Below are 22,483 nucleotides of genomic sequence, written 5' to 3'. Positions count from 1 at the left end.
TGCGCTCTTTGACGTGTTGTCAATTGATAAAAGCGCTCTGTTGGACGCGGTTTTGTTTACACATTTTCCACTGCCGTGAGATTATTGAGCAGAAAATCGGCTTGCCTCGGGTGAAAATAAGAATCTAGATTTTTTTTCCCGCGGTAGGAGGAATGGGTGTTACACCTGGTGCATGTTGGTCCCGTTACGTAGTTCCATCAGAACCTAATAAATAAGGCAGATTATTATGGTGCAACCGACCACATTCACACCACCCTTGCCCTCACCAATCGTAGTAATATCGGACGAAAAAATGCTAAAAATTGATCGGAATATCGTGTATCAGCTGGACAACCGTGAACGGGGCTACCGAACGCGACGAATACGACGAAATGCGTCGATGATGTCGGCCACAACGACGATCATCAGTGGTGCATGTGGCGAGCCCGTCTTTCGTCAGCTTGCCGTCGAACTGGCCGAGTTGGCGTTGATGGAACGGTTGAAAACGGCCGATCTGTGCGAGGTAAGTGTAAGGAATTGATCATTAAGTTTCGAACGTCTATATTTATGTTACACATTTGCAACCACCGTTAAAGCCCATTGATGACTTGGCCAGTGAAACGGAGTCCGTGTTTAACATTGAACAAAGCCATAATGGGTATGTATGTCACGGCGCCTCGGTACTGCTCCCTTGTTCCATGTTCTACTTTGTCTAGTGCCTACACTTACATTTACATGATTTGTTATCTTTCCTAGACTACTGACGGCTACCGTACAGACCAACCGAAGTGTTAACGTGTTTAAAACTTCTTCCATGCAGAAAGTTGGTAAGAAATGAAGCAACAACGATACAGTGGCAAGTGTGGTAATATGCGCTTGTCAATTTTTTAGCGAAATATCCCACCGGTGATCGGTCTGTATGGACGTTGGCGTTCCATCCGACGAACGAGAACATTATCGCCTTTGGTACGCTCGGTGGTGCGGTTTCGGTGTACGTCGATAATCGCCTTGCCGGCACATTGAATGAACCAGAACCGATTGGATCGTTATGCTTTCATCCGACGCTTAACTTTTTGCTGCTCACCAGTATGAACGAAGTGATCTTCTGGGATTGGGTCAATAACAAAACGTACACGACCGGCATGTACAGTGACTGCAAGTGTAGGTTCCTACATGTAACGCAGGATTTGCGGCTCATTACCGGAATTACGCAAACGAAAACACATCTGATGGCAGGCGTAGGCAAAAATGTGGAGGAAGTGGAACCGGAGTATCTGATGGTGTCGTTCCTGCGCAGTGTTAGCCTGATGTTAGATAAGCTCGAACTAACGCTCTCAACTCAGGTCGAATATCTGCTACAACTGGAAATGAACAAGCAGTGTCTCATTTGGATACATTTGTTGCAAACGATCAACCGCAAACGAGGCGAAGTCCGGTGCTGTTCCACGGTTAGTCCTGCAGACAAGTGCACGGTAAGGATGGCTAGGTGTGAAACAACGCGGTGAAACCATAAAACAAATCTCAAATGTGTTTTTCTATTTTGTTGCAGAAATCTAATCTCAATCTCACACTAATGTCACTGATCCGCAAGATCGACGCGCTGGAGGATAGGCTACTGACACGCAACACACACAACACGTCCATCTGTATCACGACGGAAATCAGTCAACGTTTGTGGTCACCTGGTGCTGTATTGTTAACACAACCGCTGATATACTTCAGAAACATATGCCAAAATTACATCTGCCAAGGCCATAAAAGCTACATAAAGTACGCATATTTGCTGGATTCTGTGCCAATACAATTCCAAACAGTCGTATCAACTGTCTTTCGCATTTTCAGATACATATTTGATCTCAGTCTGGTGAGCGAATTGCTGCGCAAGGTATGCCATATGCTGTATACCCTCGCTCCGTCGGAACTGCCGGACACTTGGGATTACATTTCCCAGTTATACGGAAGGCCTCTGTCACCCGAGAAACACTGCATCCTGCAAGCCTGGGATCTGGAATCATTTCAGGGCGATGTGGACGATTTGCCCGATTTCAAGGAAGGTACGAAAGTTTTTTCTCAAAGGCACAAACACACGGTTGTAAATAATTGGTTTTTTTAGATTGGAAAAATGTGATCACTATCTGTTTGATCAACAACGACTCCAACGTTGCGATCTCACAGTGTGAACAGTTTATCGCTTCCGTACGGTTTCGTTCCGTGAATGAAATGGGTACGTATTGCATAGATTTCTTCCCTCAATTCCCTCAATTATGACCAACATCTATCTACTTGTACATGTTATTTCGCAACAGAAATTAGAAGTCTTCGAAGGGATAATTTCGGCGAGCTGATTTATGCATTTAAGTTTACTGCCAGCTTTGTATCACTTTCCTTCTCACCATCCGGTCGGTACGTTGCCGTTGGATTGCGTTGCCGCCGAAATCTCAAATATGCGTACATTCTCGATAAGGACACACGCTGGCGGATAGGGGTCGGATGTAATGTTTCGAACGATTCGAACGATGTTTCGGAAACGGAAACAGTATCACAGAACGGTAAGTTGAAGCGAACCGAGCTCCGGATTGAGCTTTGTTTGATCGATGATTTGTTTTTTTTTTAATCTCCCCTTCGTTTGTTGGCAGATCGTGTAGGAATTCGACTGTGTCTACCGCTCGATCCCGACAACTATCTCGAGATAAATTGCATAAAATGGGCCTCCTTACCGGGGTATGGGCTTTTGCTTGGATTGAAATCGAATTTCATTCAGGTCTGCCGGTAGTTGCGCGGTACCAGCAGCAACATCAGCATACAAGTGAGTAATATGGAGAAAACAGAAGCTACAAACTAACACATATATCCTCTTATTATGAAAGCACTCATATGATACTCAACCTCTGATCATACCTAGATCAGCACTAGCAACGGTACACAAAGATATAAACCATTTTCACGATTTAATGAATTGTATAATAAATCATACCCCGAAACCGGAGATTTCTACAACCCGGTTAGGTATTGCAATCTCTGTGATCGTGCTCTGAAAACATCCGATAGTAGCTTCAGATAGGTATTCTAACAGTTTAATGGGGAACTTAATTAACCAAACGGGAACGTATACATGGGGTGTACACTTGACATAACCACACCTTACACATGCTTCCGTTGGGCGTGATAATCACGTGAAATTTAGCGAAAACAAATCCCAATCCCCTGATAAGCCATGATCCTTCGTCGATAGAGAACAAACACCACACAATCACGTTTTCGTCTTCGTCCGGTTTGAAGTGTTTCGTATTGAGTAAATAGGAAATTGCAGTAATAAGCAGTTACTATCTAGGGTAGTAAAGCCGGAAAAAGAAATCATGTACGGCATAAATATGAGATCTCTTTTCACTAATACAGACAACGGTAGAGAATTGCAGCAATGTTGCGCTGGGAGCTGCATCAACAATGTAAAATTGGGCAGCAACAAAAAAGTGACATGATTTGCAACCGCAACCATTTAATAATACGATTGTAAATTAACACCATTTTAACCGTACCACAGTACACAGCTGTTTTCGGCGACAGATAAGAAGGTACGCTTAAGTTCCCCAAATAAGCGTGCCGTTTTGGAAAGTGAACGTTTCACGAGCGTGTCTTATCTGAGGGCTAACTGTAAAGTGGAGAGAACCATTCATCTTATCGGTGTACATCTTCTTGCAATACACAATCTGGTGTTTATGGAGTGCAATGGTGTTCTTCACAGTTTCCTGTGTTTCCTCAATTGATTCGGTAAACAGTTATCAAATGGTTAATTGCATACAATCGGATACGATCGCGTTTACCAACAGGCGCACTTTTATGTCGTCCTATCTTCTGCTAAGACGTAAATCATTTCCAGCTTGCTTTGGTTGATAAGCGATACACAAGTTTAGTAGTCCGTAACATATGTCCCAATCGTGTACCAAAAGCACTCCTACAACTGCGATCTAAAATCATTTGTTGAAACAGCTGGTTGATGTGATGTGATTGGAATTAGACGTAGTAGCATTACGTGCAGCGCCATTCTTCCTTTAGACATCGTTTCTTATAAATCAGTATGAAATTGATTGGATTGTCTGAAGATGTGGCGATACTATCGATCATTATGGGCTGATGCTGTCGGCAAACAGAGGGCAATTCGAGCCTAATGGAGCACCTTTTTGTCTTACGTCTAACCAGATAATGTCAGCATGTTTATTAAATTTCGTGATCTCAGAACATTGTGCATCTGCAATGCAAAGCACCCGAAAGTTCCTCTGGTGTATCGATTAGTGTCAATTAGTTATTGTTTGTAATCGTGATTCTGAGATATTAGTAGCATCTTGAGATTATGGAACTCTGGAACTTTTGTTGCTATGAGCCATTATCGAACGTCCGGGTAAACTGATCGGTTAATAGACACATGTTTTAGTCATAAACACACACAACACCAATCGCCGTAGGGCATACATGTGGTAATGCGAAGACTGCTGCGGCACTTATGTGCGATACACACAGGCAGTAGGGCTGTCCCTTCCAATGTAAAGGTTCCTCGTTATTGCGTCGCACAAAATCAAGTTTCGGTAGGACGAAGGCCAAACCGCACTCAAAAACTACTTGAAATTCTTCACAACCTTCATTAGTCGCTGGTCGATCGGTCAAACCGAGGGCTATTTCGAACCACTGTCTAACACCATTTGAAAACCCCGTCCTACCGGAAACGTTCCAGCAAGCGTTCGTTCCAAAATGGAACGATATAATTTTATCACTTGTGACGACTGGTATTGGGGGTCGTCGCGCCCCACACAAATCTTAAAGAAAACAGAAAACGATGGCCACTTATGCATGTAACGTAACGCTCTGTTTGAATGTGCCGGCTATCAACGGCCGGTCTCACTGTTTGATGTGAGATTGCAAATAAAAATAGATAGAATAAATAGTTTATACCGTTTATATCGCCCTTGTCTGTCTCACGGTGCCGTGCTGTTCCGGGGGTCATTCCGGGCTTGGTGTTTGCGAAAAGAGGCTTCATGTCTGACGATCGTCCACCTAAAAACAGCTTGATCCTGAACATCCCATATCCGGTTGTCGTCTCATTATCACTAAATGGTACGGTCACACAATTCGGGTATGGAGTGAGAAAATGACCCTGCCTGGGTCTTGTAGAAGCACCCCCGGGAGTAAACAGCACAACTGCGATTGCATTGCCACCAGATTCCGGGGTGTTGGGTGGGCGTGGGCGTTGGGCGCTTGGTTGGTAGGGACAAACAGATAATAAATCGCCGCTTCCCCCTTTGCCACTTCATTCTCTGCCGAAACAGTTGCGCGCCTGAACGCCGTGTGTGTGTGTGTCTGCGTCGGGTATGAATGCTTTTCCTAACAACAAACGACACAGGTCGCGCGGTTAGCTCACCGTACGCGACGGGTCACAATCGCAATCGGTGTCTGGACGGCGTTCAGGATGGTTGTTTCTTCGTGATTTCGAGTCGCGCGTTTAGTACCTAATCGGGTACCGTGCTCTGCACTTTGGGCGCGATTCGTTATCAACATTTAGCGCGTATTTTAAGCGATTTTAGAGGGCGCCACTTTTGAATACGGTGTTGTTTACGGTCGCACTGTGTTTGATTTGTTTGAATTTAATGATAGGGAGGCATTAAGAAAACAAATTAAGAGAAAAACCATATAACTGGAGCGGAACGAGTGAAGATTATTTGTGGTTGTGAATTTAGTACATAAGTGGCAGCCAGTGAGTGAAATACTCTCAATGTGATGTTAGTATCATAAGGAAACAAAGTTTTAAAATGTGTTATTCTGGCTCTTCGTGATTGACCTCGAATGAATCTTGCAAGCGTGCACGTGTGTTGAAGCGTGTGAAAGTATTTAGTATAAGATTGGTTAACGGTGAGGTAGAACACGGTTGAAGAAGATGGCGCAAAACAAGCGACTTCGGTATGTGAACAACGCGGATAACGTGGCGTATTACCACGTGTACAAATACAATTCCTTGCAGCGATTAAATAGTGAGTATATAACCAAAACAGAACAGTTTTACAGCTAAGTATATATTAGAGGAGTTGCTACGAGATGTATTTCTAGTATACATTCATCTTTGCGCATTAAATGTTAGCGAGACCGCGTTGGATGGTAAACACTATGTGCCGCTCTCAATAGTAGCACAAAAGGACAGTCTGGCGACTGTCAGACCCAGTACCCATGACGGCTGATACAGATTTAGAACTGTTTGCTGCAACCAGAAGAAAGCCATTTTATTGCACCACAAACAAGGCCCGAGGTGAAGATTCGCGCATTAAGGTGTATTGTTTTTGAAGAGCCATCTTTACATTGGCGAGGCGAACACACTTGGGCGCAATCACGTTGTGTTGTGTTTTGCGTTTCAGCTCCATCTCAAGTGCTTCACATAGTCTAGTCCGTTAGTCATCTAATCAGAAGCGTAAGGATATGTAAGCGAGACGCAACAGTTGCTCGCATGAGTGAATTCTGAACGACACCAACGCCAACGGATTTGGTTGAAGTGTGGTGTATTGTTTATCGCAGTTTCACACGGCAACAGGTCCATTTGCATTGGGGCATCATTGGGGCAGGAAAGGATTAATGAATGCGAAATCCTGTTCTAAAGCACATTTGCATATCAAGCGCTATTGCTAAGCTAAGCTGTACGTTGTAAGGCGATTCAATTTATCGTTTGGAAGAGCTTTATTTTACAACTCCATTAGTTACCGACACCGTCATCGGCTTTATCGTTGTTGCTTTGCAAAAAAAAAACAGAGATTGTCCCATGTCATGGATGCATGATCCACAGTGATAACTCTGAAGGGGTATTATGCAACCCAGTACAGATGGTCGGAACGTGAACGGGTCGGGTTAATGCCAGAATTCGATACGTTATTGGGGCGTGATCGGGAGCTGTTTGGCTACCCCTGGAGAAGTTATCTTGAACGGTGTTCCTTTTGATTAAGTGCAGCTTTGTGATGTTTAAAACATTGCGATAAGGATAATCAGTAGTAATAAAGAAGGTGGGTCGCGATAAACGTCACAATTGGATGGAAAAGTGACAATGCAAGAAGGGAATAAATAAAATAATGTTATGCTGGATTCCACAACATTGGAGGCCTATATTCAACAGACGACAATGGTTGCAGAGAGAGGTTGCAGAAAAGGAAGCATTAAAATTACTTATAACTTTTATGGAAAAAAATGAGATTTTGGTAGTATTATTTGCAATCCCCTATATGCAAAACCTTTTTGTAGTTTCTGAATGCAATAGTTTCCTTCATTTATCACTTATTTTTTCCAAATTTAACAATTTAAAAGTATATGAAAAGAAAAAGAACACGCTATCAAAAATGTCCATCTTGTTGAATAAAGTAAACCAAAAACAATTCACGCAACTCCAGTTATTTTCCTTTAAGTTTAAAAAAAAATAACCGTTTCGTACAATTTGTAAATTTTTCAAATCCTCCATGGAGGGCATTCGCATCAACCCTGTTCCAACTTGTCAAATCAAGCTGTCAAGCAGGCAACGTAGATGCACAGGTTGTGAAAGATGCAGAGGGATGGTGGTGCGAGGTTGGGGAGGTTTGTTTTGAAAACCATGCGATATGGAATCAGAGTTTTTTTTTCACTGCGCGCATACAAACAGTACCGAATCGCAGTTCTTAGTTGCACGTTACGTTCACTTTCACGTTTCCAGCTGAACCAAACTGTCTTTCTATCCGTTTAACTTCTAACCAGTGCAATGCAGTGTGGTTGCTGTCGCACAGTTTAATTGTACTGTGCGTTGCGTATGTGGAGGGGTGAAAAACGATCCCGTGAAATATGGTGCGCGTGGAACGCATTCGACTACGAGTTAGGAGATAAAGAGCAACGTTCACGACACACCGGAGACAAGCAGCCGTAGCCGCGGTATCACAGTGTGTTGCAACAAAGCAATGGCCAAGGGATGGCTTTGTTTGCTTACCGGGCACTAGCTGCTGGTTAAACGCTGTTTTGCTCCGTGACGGGAAAGCAGATTTGTGTGTTGGAGAGGCAGAATCGCAGCAGACCACGGGATCATTGTGTGAACACACAGAACCGCATCGTATCAATCGTGAAACGCGTGACACGTAATTGCAGCAGCAGCCAGGTAGTTGTGGCGTTTTCAAACCGAAATATCATACATTTTAGTACGCTGGCGGCCCACCTTTAGGGGGATTTTGTGAGACGAACAACGTACTCTAGTGACTTGATATAGTGTGGCAGATAAGACAGTCCATATCGGGGAAACCGAATGACATTATCATCTCACCCGGTTCTTGTTATTCTCGAAGGCAAATAGCGTGGAAACGCAGTGCAGGTGTGCTACCTTCCCGGTGCGGTGTATCGGGCAGTGTAGGTACTTTCAAGCTAGAGAGTAGGGAATATCCATATTCCTCTTTACAATGGTGCAGTGATTTGCTTTAAGCAGTCTTTCCTCGTTGGGTTTTGAGAAGCGTAAAAACGCACATCCCCTACGCACAAAGATGCATGAATTCGGTGAGCAAAAACAGTGTTGAATTACTGTCCGTAACATGTGCAGTGTTGGCTCCGGCCATGTATTAACCCTTAATTTTAAAAATAATAACGTGCCGCAACGTGTGATTTTGTTGCAATAATAAGCATCATAGTCATCATCATCGTCCCTTTATCATTGGTGGGAGGATGGTATCGATTTCTCTTCACATTAATTAGACTCAACCGAGGGATGCTCAGCGAACCGAATGCTCAAACCGAGCTTGGTGGTACGGAACACATCTAGCACGTAGTACACTGGTGGGTTGATGATTTTATGTGGCAACACGATGCTCCACGATGAAACACTAACAAGATGCGCTCGATGATAAAAATAAACCCCCCACATTCGTCGTGTCTTGTCGTGTCGTCGCTTACTTTGCTCACTCGAATTCGAGCGATGAAGCTGCGACCAGGCAGCATTTCATCTGGTGCGGGAGTTTTGTAGAATCTTCGTGGGCTATTATTGAAAAGCACCCCCTTTCCATCTATCAGTGAGGGTGACCAGACTTGATGGTTTTTATCATTCGGGTCAACTAGCGCCCGTACCGGATTGTACCGGATAAATCAACCAGCCCCTAAGTTCCATTCTTTCGCATTTACAGACGCAGGTCAAATGACCATGGAATTAATTGAATGATACGATGACACACAGAGAGACGATGCGGAAGAACATCCTTAATCCGTTGCCCGGCAACAGAGCATGTACCACCGATGGCATGGAAGTGTGATGAACAAACAACTACAGATAGCGGCGTGTAGCAGCAGGGATTTGTTTATCCACCGCGTGCAGGTTGTTTTGCTAGAAGGTGTTCCCGCACAAGGAAATATTTCAACGCAAAACTGACTCACGGCGCAAGACATTTAATCGATGCATGGATGGCATCTTCCACGCGATGCCACACAACAGAAGACAACAATGTAACACTGAATGGGGCTCATAATTTTGGCACACGATCAAGCTATAAATAATAAGTGCCCCATTCCTAATGTTTGCATTTATATCCATGGCCAAGGGCATGCTTTGTTGCGGCGTGTTTTCTTTCCACGTCCTTCACGTTTTGCTAGTAGTTGTCGCGGAGCAACTATAGGGTGTACCATATAGTAGTGGTGACCGATGGAGGGTTTGCTTCTCAAATCACTTATGAGAGTTGTGGAAAGTTTTGTGGTCTGATTACACCCATTCTGACTCCCATGCTGATTCTACACCCATATGTGCTTTGACGGTACGGCAGATGAAGTTTGGAGGTGTAATAACAGCCGTTCAACATCACGGATCGTCAACAAATTCATCCATCCAAACATCCGGCATCGCAGATCGGTAATAACCTACGGTTTTGAAACGGAGAGCTAGCATGCTAACAGTTAATTTCAACGTACTTCCCTTATACAAAAATAGACCGTTTAGCAATTATTGTCAATTGATGGGCCTCACCACATGCAATGCTCTCCTAATGTTTGGATAAATTTTGGCTGGCCGGTTCATCTTCCGAGTGGGGATACTTACCTCGGTCCACTTATCCAACGGTTCGATTGTCTTATAATTTGTGATACCTACCTATCCGATTGGCTCTCGTCTGCCTCTGAGTCATTCTGTGAAATGTCTCATCACTTGCAGCCACTTAGCCGATATCATTTTCAAACAGCTACCAAAGGCAATTTAAAAAAAAAAACATTTATTGTAACAAGTTCACTGCTTCTCAAGGTACACCCTGTACATCTGGCCTTGTGCGACGGAGAACAAGCCGGTAAACATTAAACCGTTATGAAATATGAGACATCTGGAAGTGAGTGAAGTGTGTTTCACAGGCATGTGTGGCCGAGAAGGAAACTTATTATTTATCGATTTTAAACATTACCCTCAGTTGAAGCCCTTCATAATAAGTTCATAATTTCAATGGCCCTTATAGATAATAATTAGTCGCTGGTGATACTGCTTTGTTTGGAGTTCCGCGTTTTCCGACACTTTGTCACTTGATGTGCTTCTGCCGAGGGTGTGACGCAATTTGCACCAACCCCGCTTGAAGGTGGAATAACGGCTTCACAAAAGAAGGCATTCGTTGGTGACGTTCCCATCCCAGCACCAGTCCCCAGGTGTGCTTTCGTTGTGTGATAACATTCAATTCATGTGTGGGGGGGAACATTTTTGAGTTGAATGTCGAATGGTGGACGAGATGCAGTTACCAACAGCCTTTACTCTAACCACAAACCTTGTTCCGAGGTGTATCGTGCATGTGGATCATGAACCGATCATGCTTCACAGACACGCGTGCAATGGCGTGGTAGCATTGCCGGTTTGAATAACTATCACGTTCATTCAATGGTTTCTTGCGGGTACGGTTTGGAAAATCAACGTCAACACAAACGGTCGGACACACAATTAGATTAGAGAAGGTTTTTTTTCTGTGGGTCATCCACTGTTGTATGTGACGGTGACGACGACGGCGATGGGTTTACCGTCGAAGACTTTGGTTGCTCGTTTGCTGATCAGCTGATGGTGATAACCGGGCAGTATATTGCCGTGGTCTTAAATGAAGGCCTTAGTAGCTCGGTGCCCCTATCTTGTAGCGTACAGGCACGTTTGTCTTATCGCCACTGTAAAAATCCAGTGTATGATTGGTTGAGCGCGGCATTTATATTCGGCGGCTATTTATTTAGATGATGATGGCAGTTTTTTGTACCCGCAGCAATAATTTCATCGGAAGATAATCAATTTTATTGTAATTATTCATCTCGACATCATTGGTGACGGTATATTTGTGGTGGTTTTTATTCATCGATCGTTTATTAATTTAAGAATGTCGCATCTTGCTAATGATCATTCACTGTCTCCTCCCACAACAGAGACCAAAAGCATGCACGGCGTCAAGCGTGTGATCGCGTTCTGCATACTGACCGCGATCCTGCCGGCATCGCTCATCATACTGCCGCTCTACTTGCGGCACACGGTATTTGCGGACGTTGTCTACCCGATCGCCGAATCGGACATCATCGAAATCCGCGATGGAATCTCGTCCGTGTTCTGCCAGAAGCACACACTACAGATGAACACCACGTTCAATGCGTTCCAGCTCGATCATGAGCCGGAGGTGTCCAAGAACAGGAAGCACATACGGTTGAAAAAATCCATGTCCCTGCCGGACGATACGCTCGAGTACTGGGGGTTTTACCTGCTGAAAGGGGCGACGGTAGCGCTGCGGGTTTGCTCCCGTTACGACGGTTCCCGTATATTGGTGGTAAAGGGTGAACGAAACCTGCGTACCTGTGGTTTGCTCGAGCACAACAGCAATAAAATTGACAATTACCTCAACAAAGAGCACGGCCAGGTGCTGGTCACCTTTGAATCGGCGGCCGAGTTTATCGAGTATTCGGGCGAGCAGAAGGGCACGTCCAATTTACCCGCCGATGGAAATCATGGTGAGTGGCAAAAGGGTGTTGCAAAAGGGTTCCGATTAATTGTTTTCTTTGTTTCCCGTTTTTAGGTGGAGAAGATGTGACGGATGACCGCCCATCGCCGGAGGAAACAGCCTCCATGCTGCATCGTTTGCACACTTCGAAAGAGGCACGTGCCCAAAGCACAAGAACCACTGACAATGAGCTCGATAAGAGCAAGCGAACGACGGCACCGGTGTACGACACTTCGGGAAGAAAAGTGCAACACGCGACAACTAAGCGTATCGGTCGTCCGGTGTCAGTCACGATCAAGAACGTACCAGCGCATGCGAGCACGACAACAACGACAACTACGACGACTACCGAGGTGCCAACAAGCACGACAGAAAATCTCGTTAAGAAGTATCGAAACTTCCGCGCCACCGAAGCGGGACCTTTGGCGGAAGTGGATGACGGTAGCGTCCACCGGAAGCGTCACAATCACAACAAAACTGGCCATCGACAGCAGTCCGAAACGGTGTCGTCGAAGGAAGGTGAACAAATCGTGCCGCCGGATAGTGTGGATCGATCGGATCAGCAGCCGGCGACCGGTAAGCGACAGAGGCGACGTCGCCGAAGGCGCGATCTTGTATACGATCGTGCGATCAATCATGGTGGCACGGCAATGAACTATTCCAACAACACGTCCGACTCGGTATCGAGCTTTGAGAACAGTTTGCTGTCCTGTTACGATGGTGACATACTGCTCGCGCACAGTTTCCCGCCGAGCAAATCGTGCCAGAGCGTGCAGTATCTCGAGGGTGCGTCGCATACCGTCACGAAACATGAGGTGGTATCGGATGGTTATTACTATTACATTTTCTACAGCGATAACGACTACGTGCAGAATGATATACACGCGATGTTTGACATCTACAAGCCAACGTTCCAGTACTCGAACATATCCGATTCGAAGGGATGCATTAACAGTACGCACTGTTCGTTCCCGATCACTTTCTGGTCGAACGAGCGCGTGATCGTGGAAGTACCGACCCGGGACGGTATCGAGCATGAGGATGATGATATTACGCTGCTCGTATCTACGTGCCATCCGCGAATGGCCATCTACATTATCTTTCCCGTCAGCGTGCTGATTCTTGTGTTGACTTGTGCTTTCCTGTAAGGAACGTGGGATGTTTCATATGGCATTTGTTTGGCCCTTGGTTGGTGGCGATGATCGTACATCTTCGGGATACGCACAAACGGTTGGAAAGGTGCCATAAAGAGAATGATTTAACCACGAATTCGAATCCGAATCGCCGTGGGACATTAAGTGGTGTAATAAGGTGTAACTCCGCTCAAGATTATCGGCTCATTAATGTTAAGTGCATTCGTTGATTTATAGTGAGTTACTTACTAAGCTGATGTAAAGTTGACACCAGTAGGTTAGCGAAAAAAAATCCACGAAACGGACGGTTGATTTTGTTACGCAATCGAAGCGACACTAGGTACAATACGATAGGGTCGAAATCCTTTAAGAATCTGGTAGAATGTCGAAGTAATGGATTGGAACAGACAGGCCCGAGATTAAGGTAAGATTAGTAGCCAAAACGAAAGTGCAATAAGTACAAGAAACAAATCTGTCTATATATTTTCCTTAACGTTTTAAGAGTTTCGCCATAAATTAACTGTAGTGCGAAACGCGTCCAAAAAGTAAAAAACACACGCTAGTCTGCAATAGTTGCACGAAAAATAATTAGTAGGAGAAAGATTAAAGCAAACGAAAAAAAGAAATGCAACACACGTCAGGAATCTAGCATCAGGGATAACATTTTAAGACGATAAATCAAAGCAAATGTATTGTTTGTTTGTACTGTTTGCAACAATGTGTAAAGAAAATAGTGTTGTTGGCTTTCTCAAACCATGTTTAGAATAAGGTCCTTTTTTTGTCTATTTTTGCTATCTTGGCACACAATCCTGTAAAGTTTCTTTAATTCCATTTTGAGGCATCTTCATCAGTTTCAATTCCAAAAAGTACTATACAATTCCAAGTATGATGCTGAAAATTTTCTAACAAATGCTAGAGTTTGCTTCAACGTAAATGCAACTGTGTCGTAAGTTTTGTAAGCTACAGTGGTTTTACTTTCTCATATGTTAGGATTTATACTCAGCACTTAGGAATATGTGTAGCAACTTCCCGTTCCAGCGTACAAGGAACGGTAAGCTGAACACGGATAGGGATATCATATCAGTTGCGCAAATTATTGTGACCGCTGCTATTTGTGCCGCCACTAGCAATAGTTTCATCGAGCATGATGCAATGCAATGTCGCTGTGTGGTGAATTGTGATATAAGAAAACAACAAAATATAAAGAAAATTAGCAGATCCGGTTATGCAAACCGGTAATTGTTCGTGCTGCGTAATTAAAAAAAAAACGATTTATCGTTACCAATATTGCGTAGTTACCATGGTAACCAAAGGAAGCCAGTGTTGGTAGCGTGCTCCGTACAAATAGGAACCGAATGAGGCTATAGAAATGTTAAGGTACACTAAATTCACCAACATATGACTGTGGATTTGTAAAATAAACGTGAAGGAGTTTTAATTCAGTTTTATGAGTCTGCCTTTCTATCCGATTGTTGTCTTGAGTAAGTATAATAATTTAAATGGAGTGTTGGATCATATTTAAAGGCAAACAATGAATGGAATGCATCCCAACGGGTAATCACACAAATCAGGATTTTGTTTTTGTCGTGTCTCGTTTGAGTATATTTATGAGGAGCGATGTAGAACCCTCTTCTGTCTCTCTGGATCTCTTAAAACAATTCCGATAACCCTGTATCAACCTTCAACTAGCTTTTCAAACTCATTGTAGATTTTATCAAGCTTGCTGATAGCGATGGGTATTTGTGCATTAATTTGTTGAACATTGTCGGATTAATTTTAAAATCACTTATCCTTACTACACCACCCTGTAGCATAGTCTACCTTCAAATTCAACCCTGACAGTAAGAACAACTGTCAAAACATTTGCCATTTGTCATTTTTATCAAAGCAAAACCCCAAATCGGACAAATTCGCTTGCTAGCATCGGAGTTTCACGGAAATAAAAATGTCCGGACCGACCGCTACGGCCCTTGCTCACACGCGACGGGTTTGCACGCTGTACAAAAAGTCGCTGCGCAATCTGGAATCGTGGTACGACAGAAGGTAAGCTACTTCTGCACTATAAATACGACGACAGAGAATAGTGTTTCCTACGGTGCAGCTTATGTAATTGTCCTGTCGGCACTTGCCCGAGCTGTTGAGCCGAGCCGATTCAAAACAAACGCTTGTTTTGCTTGCAGACACATCTTCCGCTACCATGCTACGCTGATGCGAGCACGCTTCGACCAGCACAGAAACGAAAAGGACCCGGCAAAGGTGGCTCAGATTGTGGCCGATGGCGAAAGGGAATTGTTTGAAAAGCAGCACTACCAACCGAAGAAGTGTATGTCTGGACAAGGGTGACGTTGGAATAGTTTCATGCATTGAACCGGTGTTTTTCTTCTCTCTCATTGCAGTCCCGATGTCTCCGGGAGGTGTTGCATTCGAACGTGAAGTGATTCCTCCGGATTGGGTTCTTGATTATTGGCACCCGCTGGAAAAGGCACAGTTCCCCGACTACTTTGCTCGACGTGAAAAACGCAAGGAAGAATATGTCGTTTGGTGGGAAAAGCAGTACGGCAAATCGTCGGCCAACGATTCCTCTTCCCATCATTAAATGCGCGAGTGATCGAATGGAACAGAACCGATCGTTTGTGTAAGAGTTAGCTTATCATGGTTTAGCGCGAGATCGAGCGATGAAAACACGATTGTTAAAAGGTACCGATTTGCCCAGTTGGTTGGTTTATTGATGATGACAAACGGAAAACGTTGGTGTAAGTGCGCGGACTCGCTTCTACGTGGTGGCAAACAGATACAACAGATTTTTCGCAAACTGTATTATCTCCGAACCTCCGAGCTTCGACTGTCCGTACACACGGTCCACGAAGGATATCGGAACTTCTCCGATGGAGTAATTCAGTTGACGCGCTCGGACGATCATTTCCATCTGGAAGACGTACCCCTTCGAAGTGCATCGAGATATCAACTCCTTTAGCACTTCTTTACGATACAGCCGGAAGGATCCTGTTAGATCGGAAGCATTCGGTCTCAGCAACAGTTGGGAAAGAAAGTTAGCTCCACGCGAGATCAACTTCCTCTTAAAGTCCCATCCGTACACACCGCCGGTACCCTTGTACCGCGTGCCAGAAACTATGTCAAAGTCACCCTTCTTCTGTAGCTCTACAAACTGTGGAATGAATTTGGGCTGCAAGAGAGAAACATCAGTTAGAAAACCGGTTTTTTTGAAGATGCTGCTGTACGGTGAAAGATCACTGTCACGTCAGCCGTTCAAAGTACGTACGTGGTGGCTCAGATCGGCATCCATGATAATGATGTAATCGCCTGTAGCGTGCTCTATTCCATGAATGTAGGCCGTCCCAAGGCCCAGCTTTGCGGCCCTTGGCCGGAGCAGGATGCGATCTTCGCCGTATATTTTTTGCAGCTGCTTAGCAACCTCTAGCGTTCCGTCCGGACTGCCGTCATCAATAACGATCACTTCGTAGTTGATTTTCCTGAAGTTGTTTTTAAAAAAGGGTGCTTAATATCAATTTGCAGTTAGTAAATAGTGTAATTAAGCAAACACTTACGCCTCTTGCATGTACTTCACAATGAGCCATATGATGATAGGAAGATTTTCCCGCTCGTTGTACGTTGGAAGCAGGATGGAATACTTCTCTGCTGCCATTTTTGAACCGTTGGCAGGGAATGATTTATTTACACTAGCTTCACTGTGGACTGCAAAAGCGAATTCTGGTGTCTTTTGGCCGTCGTCGTGCAGTGAAATAGGGTTTTGAACGAGTAACAACAAACAAAATCCACGTCAAAACACCAAATTTGGCACAGTACGCTGTCAGCGGGTGCTTGCTGAATGTCAGCAACATGCTGTCACTTTGCAATGCTGTCATTTTCCGACCAATTTGTGGAATTTCAAAAATGCCGCAAAGAATTGATAATACACACAGGTATTATCCAATTTTCTCCGCTTTTGACAATTTAAATTGAAAATTAGACTTTTTGGATCGCAGCATAAGCAATAATAAATATGATAATTTATTTTTGATTGGTGTTTAAAATTGCTAAACAAAAAGTACGGCTTGTATGCTTATTTACACTACGCTAAAAGCAATGTTAAGTACACATGACGCGCCACGGTGTCAATTTATACAGCTTCATTCGAACATTTATCTACCTAACGATGTTTCTCCCAGAGCGACCAGTATTCGGCCGATTGCATTTCGGCCAAGCGGGATACCGTTCGCTCGAAGGCAAATACTTCTTCCTCACCAGTGAAAATGTTCGAACTAGCGTCCGTTGAATCCTTGGTAATTTTGAGATCGTCCATTAACATACGATGCTCGTCGGAGGTGTGCATATCATCCGGTGCTTCGTCCGAGAACAGATACTTGTACGGTACGTCCGCCGAAACGACCAACTAGGAAAAGATTTGAAATAACGTGGGTTAATAATCAGTTGTTATTTCGGTTTCCTGTTCGTGATATGGGGAGTTTTAGACTTACCCGTACGCGACTATCGTACAATGTGTCGATCAGTGTGATGAACCGTCTCGTTTGGGATTTTAGCTTCAGGTTAAGTTGCGGAATATCTCGTATTAGCACCGTGTGAAAGAATTGTGCTATCTGTAGGAAGTCACTAGCACCAAGAGGCTAAAACAGAGAGTTTTTATGTTTAATAATCGAGCAGGTCGTAAAACAAAGCATCCAAATTCGCCTTACCCTATCACAGAGTTCTTCAAACGTGCTGTCAAGCACCTGGCCACAGGTTTTCGCAAACGTTATATTCCTGCCAAAGTGAGTAAACGTTTTGGGGCGTATCATGTCGTTCTCCTGGGAGCACAGCACTTTAAACAGTTTGTCCATTGAAGCATTTGCATCGCCTTGAGACTTGCTGTAAACAAAAACACATTCATATTAATGTATCCCTGATCGCTCCCGCTCCCGCTCTGTGGTGATTGGTTTTGATAACTTACTCAAAGTAATGTTTACTTTCCCCTTTTAGCGCCGCAGTACGGTAATCAACGCCACTGTCTAGCGTCACGATGTTGCAGTGATTCTTGAGCACCCCGATGAACGGTACAAAGTTGCTACGCTGAAGTCCATTTTTGTAGAGATCGTCGGGGGCACGGTTACTGGTGGCGACCACAATCACACCATTATTGAAGAGATAAGTGAACAGCCGTTTCAAGATCATTGCATCCGCTATGTCGGTAACCTTGAGGATGGGGAGGTGGAATCAGAGAGGGCAACAGATACGGAGGGGGCGTTTAGCACGGTAGGGAATAGCGATAAGCATGGAGCGATTATTCACGGTCTCAGCTGACACGAGCGATAGGGTAGCTGCCGTATGTCTAATACCCGAACAATATGCGGAATACCTGAAATTCATCGAAGCAAATCATCCACGAGTCCTCTGTAATCAGCTCGGCAACAGGTTTAATTGGGTCGAACGGTTGTGGCTTGCTGTTGCTGGCGTCCCGCACGTGCTTCGACTTGATATCGTGTATCTTGGTGTGCACATCCGTCATGAAGGAGTTAAAGTGTACGCGTCGCTTGCGATCAATCTAGAAGATACCGGACAGATGGCGAGGTTATCCCTACTCCACTCCACGCTATAGCCAGCAGTGCGCACGACTGGAACTGTTTTTGGTACTCACCGCACAGCAGTCGTAAAACATGTCCATAAGCATCGTTTTTCCACCGCCAACGCTGCCGTAGATGTAGAGTCCCTTGGGTGCGGCCACCGCCTTCTCCGCCTTGCCAAAGCTGAACCATTTCCCTATGCCAGTGCTCGGTTTAGGTGGGCTGTACGTTTTAATGCTATCATACACTACCTGCAACGCTTCGGTGACGCGGCCCTGGTGTGGATCGGGCTGTATTTCGCCAAGGTTCAGTTTTTCCTTCAACACCTCCACGGGCGTTTTTCCGGCCGCGGAAACGGTGGTGGCAGTGGCAGGGGCGTTCGGACTGTACAACCGTACACCGTGCAGCGCGGGACACGAGCAGCTACGCGTTAGCAAACAGAACGAACTCGGTACTTTCGTCAGGAACAACATAGCGAACAGGCAGCGCTAATATTTGGGTCAAGTTCTTTCATATTATGTAAGGTAAAACGGCTGCTAGCAGCGAGCAGAACGGTGACGGCTAACGTCAACGTTCGTCGTCGCGTGTACTTAAATGCGCGCACACTACGAATTTCACAACGGCATGGTTCTTGTTTACCTTCGCGCGGGCTGCGGAATTATTCACAACAAACGTAGCGAAAATTAGAAAGAGATAGCGTTTGGAGGGGGAGACGGTTGCTGGCTGTCAAACGTCGGCAATCTTCGGCTGACAAACAAAAAAGGCAGTTAAGTGCTGAAACGTTCACTATAAATGCATGATCGGCGGTTAGGGTGCTTCTACACTGCACGTTTTGCGCGAACAAGTGATCTACTAGGGATTTTGTTTTTCAATATTTTAACAAAAGACGTCCTGACTTTAAGCTAATTAGTTTTTTTGTCTACTACTATGGAAGACAATTGTTACAGGTTGTCTCCGCTGTACAGCCATTCGTTGTAGTGGATTCTGCCTCGTTTGTTTGCTCGAAGTTTATTTAATATTTCGGACGACATTAATATTAAACGAAATTTTCTTCATCATAATCTCCATCATATCCCACGTTCTCCATCCATGCTTTTATGCAGAATTTCAATGGTGTTTCGGAAAGTGCTTTCGACCAAACATAGAAAATCGGTTCGTAAACTTTTGCTAAACTTTTATTAAAACAAACCAATAACAGCTCAATAACATTTCCGTTTTTGGGAGGAAGTATTTAGGGGTAATCACAGTCTATGTTGGTTGCTTTTGGGTCGTGAACGTGATATTCGGTTCGGCAGCTAAGAAAGTGTTGTCATGAATATCGTGACGTTGCATTGCAGCAGCACTCGGCACACGCATCTTCGCCAGGATGCGGGCACAAAGGCGTCGCTTAAATATTATAAATATGTTTGACAAGGGAAATCTACTGCACAATCTGCACGCTCATCTTTTAAGAGTTACACGCCTTGAAACGCCAATGCTAGACAGTGGGATCTTCATTGAACGAAGCCACAGGTGTCGCTATTGAAAGGCGCTCTGCGCAACCGCACCTTACTGGTTGTAGTACTGACCGTTGTAGTCCAGCTCTGCCCGCTTGGCTTCATCTTCCGCGTATTTGGGATTGTTTTTCGCTTCCTGCTCGCGTCGTTTGATGCCTTCGTAGATCTCCTTCAGGCCTTCCTGGATTGCTGCCGGTACTGGGGGTGGTGTGGGCAAGCTGTCGCTCTGCACCCGGAACCCATTCTCATCGGCCGTGTACTGCACCTGTATGACGTCGCCGTTCGGGGCTTCGTACGAGTAGGCGCCTTGCTGGACCAAAATACCGTTGGGATGGTCTTCCGAGGCGTCCTTCAGATATCCGGACTCTTCGTGCACGATGTTGTTACCCGTCTGGTAGCTGTTGTTGATGGAGATGCGAGAAAGGCCAGAGAAATGATTAGATATCTGAAGATCTTGAGCGGGAAGTTCTTATGGTAGCTCCTCTTACATAGTCCTATAGCTGCCATCTTCGCCCTGCTGTTTGTCGTATTTCAGGATGGGAATGTAGGTGCTCGTTTCGTGATGTTCCAGATGCTCGTGGCGTTCATGCTGCGGATACCCGTAAGCGGATGCCACCAGCGCAAGCACGATCTGCGGGAAGGAAATGATCAGTAACGCCGTAAACTGTGCAATGCAACCAGCTCATCGTGAAACGATTGTTGCAGAGCAAATGATGCAACGGATTCGTATTGTCTCGATGCAAATTCGATGCTGTTCCACATGGGCGAGCTTGTGTTAAGAGGTCGGCTAGTAACACACGTAACGCATGAGGTGAACCAAACAACTACCGAATCCGCAAGACAATATTCACTTTCCACAATGTCCATTTCCATCGAAAACCACTCACCAAAAGCTTCATTTTCGACAACTTCTGTTTTCCTACTCAACGTATTCCACACGGACGCACAGACACACACTCGGTTCGATTCAGATCACTAGAAAATCCTCCCGCTTAGCAAAAACAAAAACACGTCTGGACTAGTCACAAACGGGCCGGAACACACACCACTTGCTTGTTGGTGGAAAGAAAGTGAAACATCCACTGCGTACGATCTGCCCTAGTGATAGGTCTTTATATATACCGTACGCCAAACCCTGGCGCTCGGTCGGATTTCCCTCTCTGTCAGGCCATCCAAATTCATCCCCCAAACGTTGTTGGCGGTGCTGGGGAGCCACGGATGTACACATCTCGCACCAGGGGGAGGTGTGAGACGATGTGTTTTACGCTTCCCATATATCTCTCCTCTGCCGCACACGTGAACAGTGAATTGTTTGCTGTTGCATCTGTTTTCGGGGGGATGCCAACACCTACCATCTGCCGGTGTTTGGTGTTACTCTTCCGTTGGAACGATGCAAAAAGACACCCACCCGTGTATGGGATTGCACCACCATCACCGGTCGTGCCGGGTAGGTAGTTGGTAGGTTGGCTGGGTCATGCGCCGATGGTTCCGAGCAAGATTTGCGAACGAGCGGGATGCAGTCGTAGGGCAACGAAGGGTTCACAGTGATCGATACGGTACTTCTTCCGTTCTTGCAGCGCTAACATCATTACCATTCGGTGATGAGCCCTTTTTATGTTATTGGCGGCTGCTGTTGAAGCTGCCCGGGACCCTGAGACCATGAGTTTGAAAAAGGTTAGATGCCCTTGGTAAGAATGTAGGTTGCTCTGCGAGGTGTTTGTTCTGGCCATTGCCCAATTTATACATGCAAAGCCAATAACGATCTCTACCAGATGCACTCATCCACGGCACGCGCTTGGTGGTGGTGCAATGATGAGTTATATTTGCTGAAAAAGCTGTTTTTAAACCATTTTCTTCAGCTTTACTCGGTTCCCACGAGGCGGCTTGCGTCATTGCCAAATGTCAACCTAATTTTCGGGTGTGGCATTTTGTCGGGATCGAGCCACTCGCGTTCATTCGAATGGCAATTAGTTAATAATCGGATCGTATAGAAATATGAACCACACACACATAGGGCATCGTCTCGCTAGGATGGCTTAGAAGACGAAAGCCCGTCTGCATCCAGTCCCTGTGATGCAATCCCATTTCCTTTGCGGGGCCGGATTGCACAATTAATGATGTTTCTTGGGGAGTATGCATGAAGGTGAGATAGAGAGAGAGAGAGCGGGACAGTAAAAAAACAGCACCCCCTAGCAGAGTGAGTGATGTTATGCTGAAAATAGTTCAAACCGAACAACGCCCTCAATATAACGGCGAAGCCAAACGAAGCTCAATGCCCGGTCCCTGTCGCACACCTTCACTCCGTGTGTCCGTTAGATGGTAAAGTTCATCCCGAGTCCATGCAGTCC

The 22,483-nt window shown here is 45.1% G+C and overlaps 6 protein-coding genes across 6 annotated transcripts; 3 read left to right on the top strand and 3 right to left on the bottom strand.

Annotated features, from left to right (window-relative positions):
• The first annotated feature begins 226 nt into the window (after window positions 1–226).
• On the top strand, window positions 227–2,752 carry LOC128714652 (activating molecule in BECN1-regulated autophagy protein 1A-like). Its single transcript, XM_053809528.1, has 9 exons — window positions 227–502; window positions 576–637; window positions 736–806; window positions 871–1,451; window positions 1,529–1,749; window positions 1,822–2,033; window positions 2,093–2,203; window positions 2,286–2,528; window positions 2,616–2,752. Exons 1-9 carry the CDS (start codon window positions 227–229, stop codon window positions 2,750–2,752), a joined length of 1,914 nt encoding a protein of 637 aa, XP_053665503.1.
• A 3,150-nt stretch (window positions 2,753–5,902) lies between these two features.
• Window positions 5,903–13,078, top strand: LOC128711845 (uncharacterized). Its single transcript, XM_053806730.1, has 3 exons — window positions 5,903–5,996; window positions 11,368–11,940; window positions 12,006–13,078. The coding sequence occupies exons 1-3, from the start codon at window positions 5,903–5,905 to the stop codon at window positions 13,076–13,078; spliced, it is 1,740 nt and encodes a 579-aa protein (XP_053662705.1).
• A 1,930-nt stretch (window positions 13,079–15,008) lies between these two features.
• Window positions 15,009–15,659, top strand: LOC128711873 (NADH dehydrogenase [ubiquinone] 1 beta subcomplex subunit 9). The gene is made up of 3 exons (XM_053806760.1): window positions 15,009–15,106; window positions 15,244–15,386; window positions 15,460–15,659. Exons 1-3 carry the CDS (start codon window positions 15,009–15,011, stop codon window positions 15,657–15,659), a joined length of 441 nt encoding a protein of 146 aa, XP_053662735.1.
• A 177-nt stretch (window positions 15,660–15,836) lies between these two features.
• LOC128716082 (dolichol-phosphate mannosyltransferase subunit 1) lies at window positions 15,837–16,736 on the bottom strand. The gene is made up of 3 exons (XM_053811003.1): window positions 16,630–16,736; window positions 16,344–16,554; window positions 15,837–16,247 (listed from the first exon to the last, which is right to left on the bottom strand). Exons 1-3 carry the CDS (start codon window positions 16,725–16,727, stop codon window positions 15,837–15,839), a joined length of 720 nt encoding a protein of 239 aa, XP_053666978.1. The 5' UTR covers window positions 16,728–16,736.
• A 495-nt stretch (window positions 16,737–17,231) lies between these two features.
• On the bottom strand, window positions 17,232–19,112 carry LOC128712244 (putative ATPase N2B). The gene is made up of 6 exons (XM_053807140.1): window positions 18,714–19,112; window positions 18,435–18,620; window positions 18,030–18,271; window positions 17,776–17,947; window positions 17,560–17,706; window positions 17,232–17,474 (listed from the first exon to the last, which is right to left on the bottom strand). The coding sequence occupies exons 1-6, from the start codon at window positions 19,110–19,112 to the stop codon at window positions 17,232–17,234; spliced, it is 1,389 nt and encodes a 462-aa protein (XP_053663115.1).
• Window positions 19,113–20,187: 1,075 nt separating this feature from the next.
• On the bottom strand, window positions 20,188–21,034 carry LOC128715736 (endocuticle structural glycoprotein ABD-4). The gene is made up of 3 exons (XM_053810648.1): window positions 21,023–21,034; window positions 20,624–20,766; window positions 20,188–20,533 (listed from the first exon to the last, which is right to left on the bottom strand). Exons 1-3 carry the CDS (start codon window positions 21,032–21,034, stop codon window positions 20,188–20,190), a joined length of 501 nt encoding a protein of 166 aa, XP_053666623.1.
• Window positions 21,035–22,483: the final 1,449 nt, after the last annotated feature.

This window comes from Anopheles marshallii, chromosome 3 (assembly GCF_943734725.1).
Source record: "Anopheles marshallii chromosome 3, idAnoMarsDA_429_01, whole genome shotgun sequence".
Lineage (NCBI taxonomy): Eukaryota > Metazoa > Arthropoda > Insecta > Diptera > Culicidae > Anopheles > Anopheles marshallii.
The sequence above is the reverse complement of the archived record's forward strand: the minus strand, read 5'-3'. Positions and strand labels throughout refer to the sequence as shown.

Bases quoted from the DNA above. Each gene is read 5' to 3' on its own strand.
- LOC128714652 (XM_053809528.1), top strand. From the start codon at position 227: ATGGTGCAACCGACCACATTCACACCACCCTTGCCCTCACCAATCGTA. The intron at 503-575 runs GTAAGTGTAAGG...CCACCGTTAAAG, and splicing joins AAACGGCCGATCTGTGCGAG to CCCATTGATGACTTGGCCAG. The intron at 1,452-1,528 runs GTAAGGATGGCT...ATTTTGTTGCAG, and splicing joins GTCCTGCAGACAAGTGCACG to AAATCTAATCTCAATCTCAC.
- LOC128711845 (XM_053806730.1), top strand. From the start codon at position 5,903: ATGGCGCAAAACAAGCGACTTCGGTATGTGAACAACGCGGATAACGTG. The intron at 5,997-11,367 runs GTGAGTATATAA...CTCCCACAACAG, and splicing joins TTCCTTGCAGCGATTAAATA to AGACCAAAAGCATGCACGGC. The intron at 11,941-12,005 runs GTGAGTGGCAAA...TCCCGTTTTTAG, and splicing joins ACCCGCCGATGGAAATCATG to GTGGAGAAGATGTGACGGAT.
- LOC128711873 (XM_053806760.1), top strand. From the start codon at position 15,009: ATGTCCGGACCGACCGCTACGGCCCTTGCTCACACGCGACGGGTTTGC. The intron at 15,107-15,243 runs GTAAGCTACTTC...TTTTGCTTGCAG, and splicing joins GAATCGTGGTACGACAGAAG to ACACATCTTCCGCTACCATG. The intron at 15,387-15,459 runs GTATGTCTGGAC...CTCTCATTGCAG, and splicing joins GCACTACCAACCGAAGAAGT to TCCCGATGTCTCCGGGAGGT.
- LOC128716082 (XM_053811003.1), bottom strand. From the start codon at position 16,727: ATGGCAGCAGAGAAGTATTCCATCCTGCTTCCAACGTACAACGAGCGG. The intron at 16,555-16,629 runs GTAAGTGTTTGC...AAACAACTTCAG, and splicing joins GTGAAGTACATGCAAGAGGC to GAAAATCAACTACGAAGTGA. The intron at 16,248-16,343 runs GTACGTACTTTG...TCTCTCTTGCAG, and splicing joins ATGCCGATCTGAGCCACCAC to CCCAAATTCATTCCACAGTT.
- LOC128712244 (XM_053807140.1), bottom strand. From the start codon at position 19,112: ATGTTGTTCCTGACGAAAGTACCGAGTTCGTTCTGTTTGCTAACGCGT. The intron at 18,272-18,434 runs GTATTCCGCATA...CCCATCCTCAAG, and splicing joins TTTGCTTCGATGAATTTCAG to GTTACCGACATAGCGGATGC. The intron at 17,475-17,559 runs GTAAGTCTAAAA...ATCTTTTCCTAG, and splicing joins TGTACGATAGTCGCGTACGG to TTGGTCGTTTCGGCGGACGT.
- LOC128715736 (XM_053810648.1), bottom strand. The intron at 20,534-20,623 runs GTAAGAGGAGCT...CATCAACAACAG, and splicing joins GATGGCAGCTATAGGACTAT to CTACCAGACGGGTAACAACA.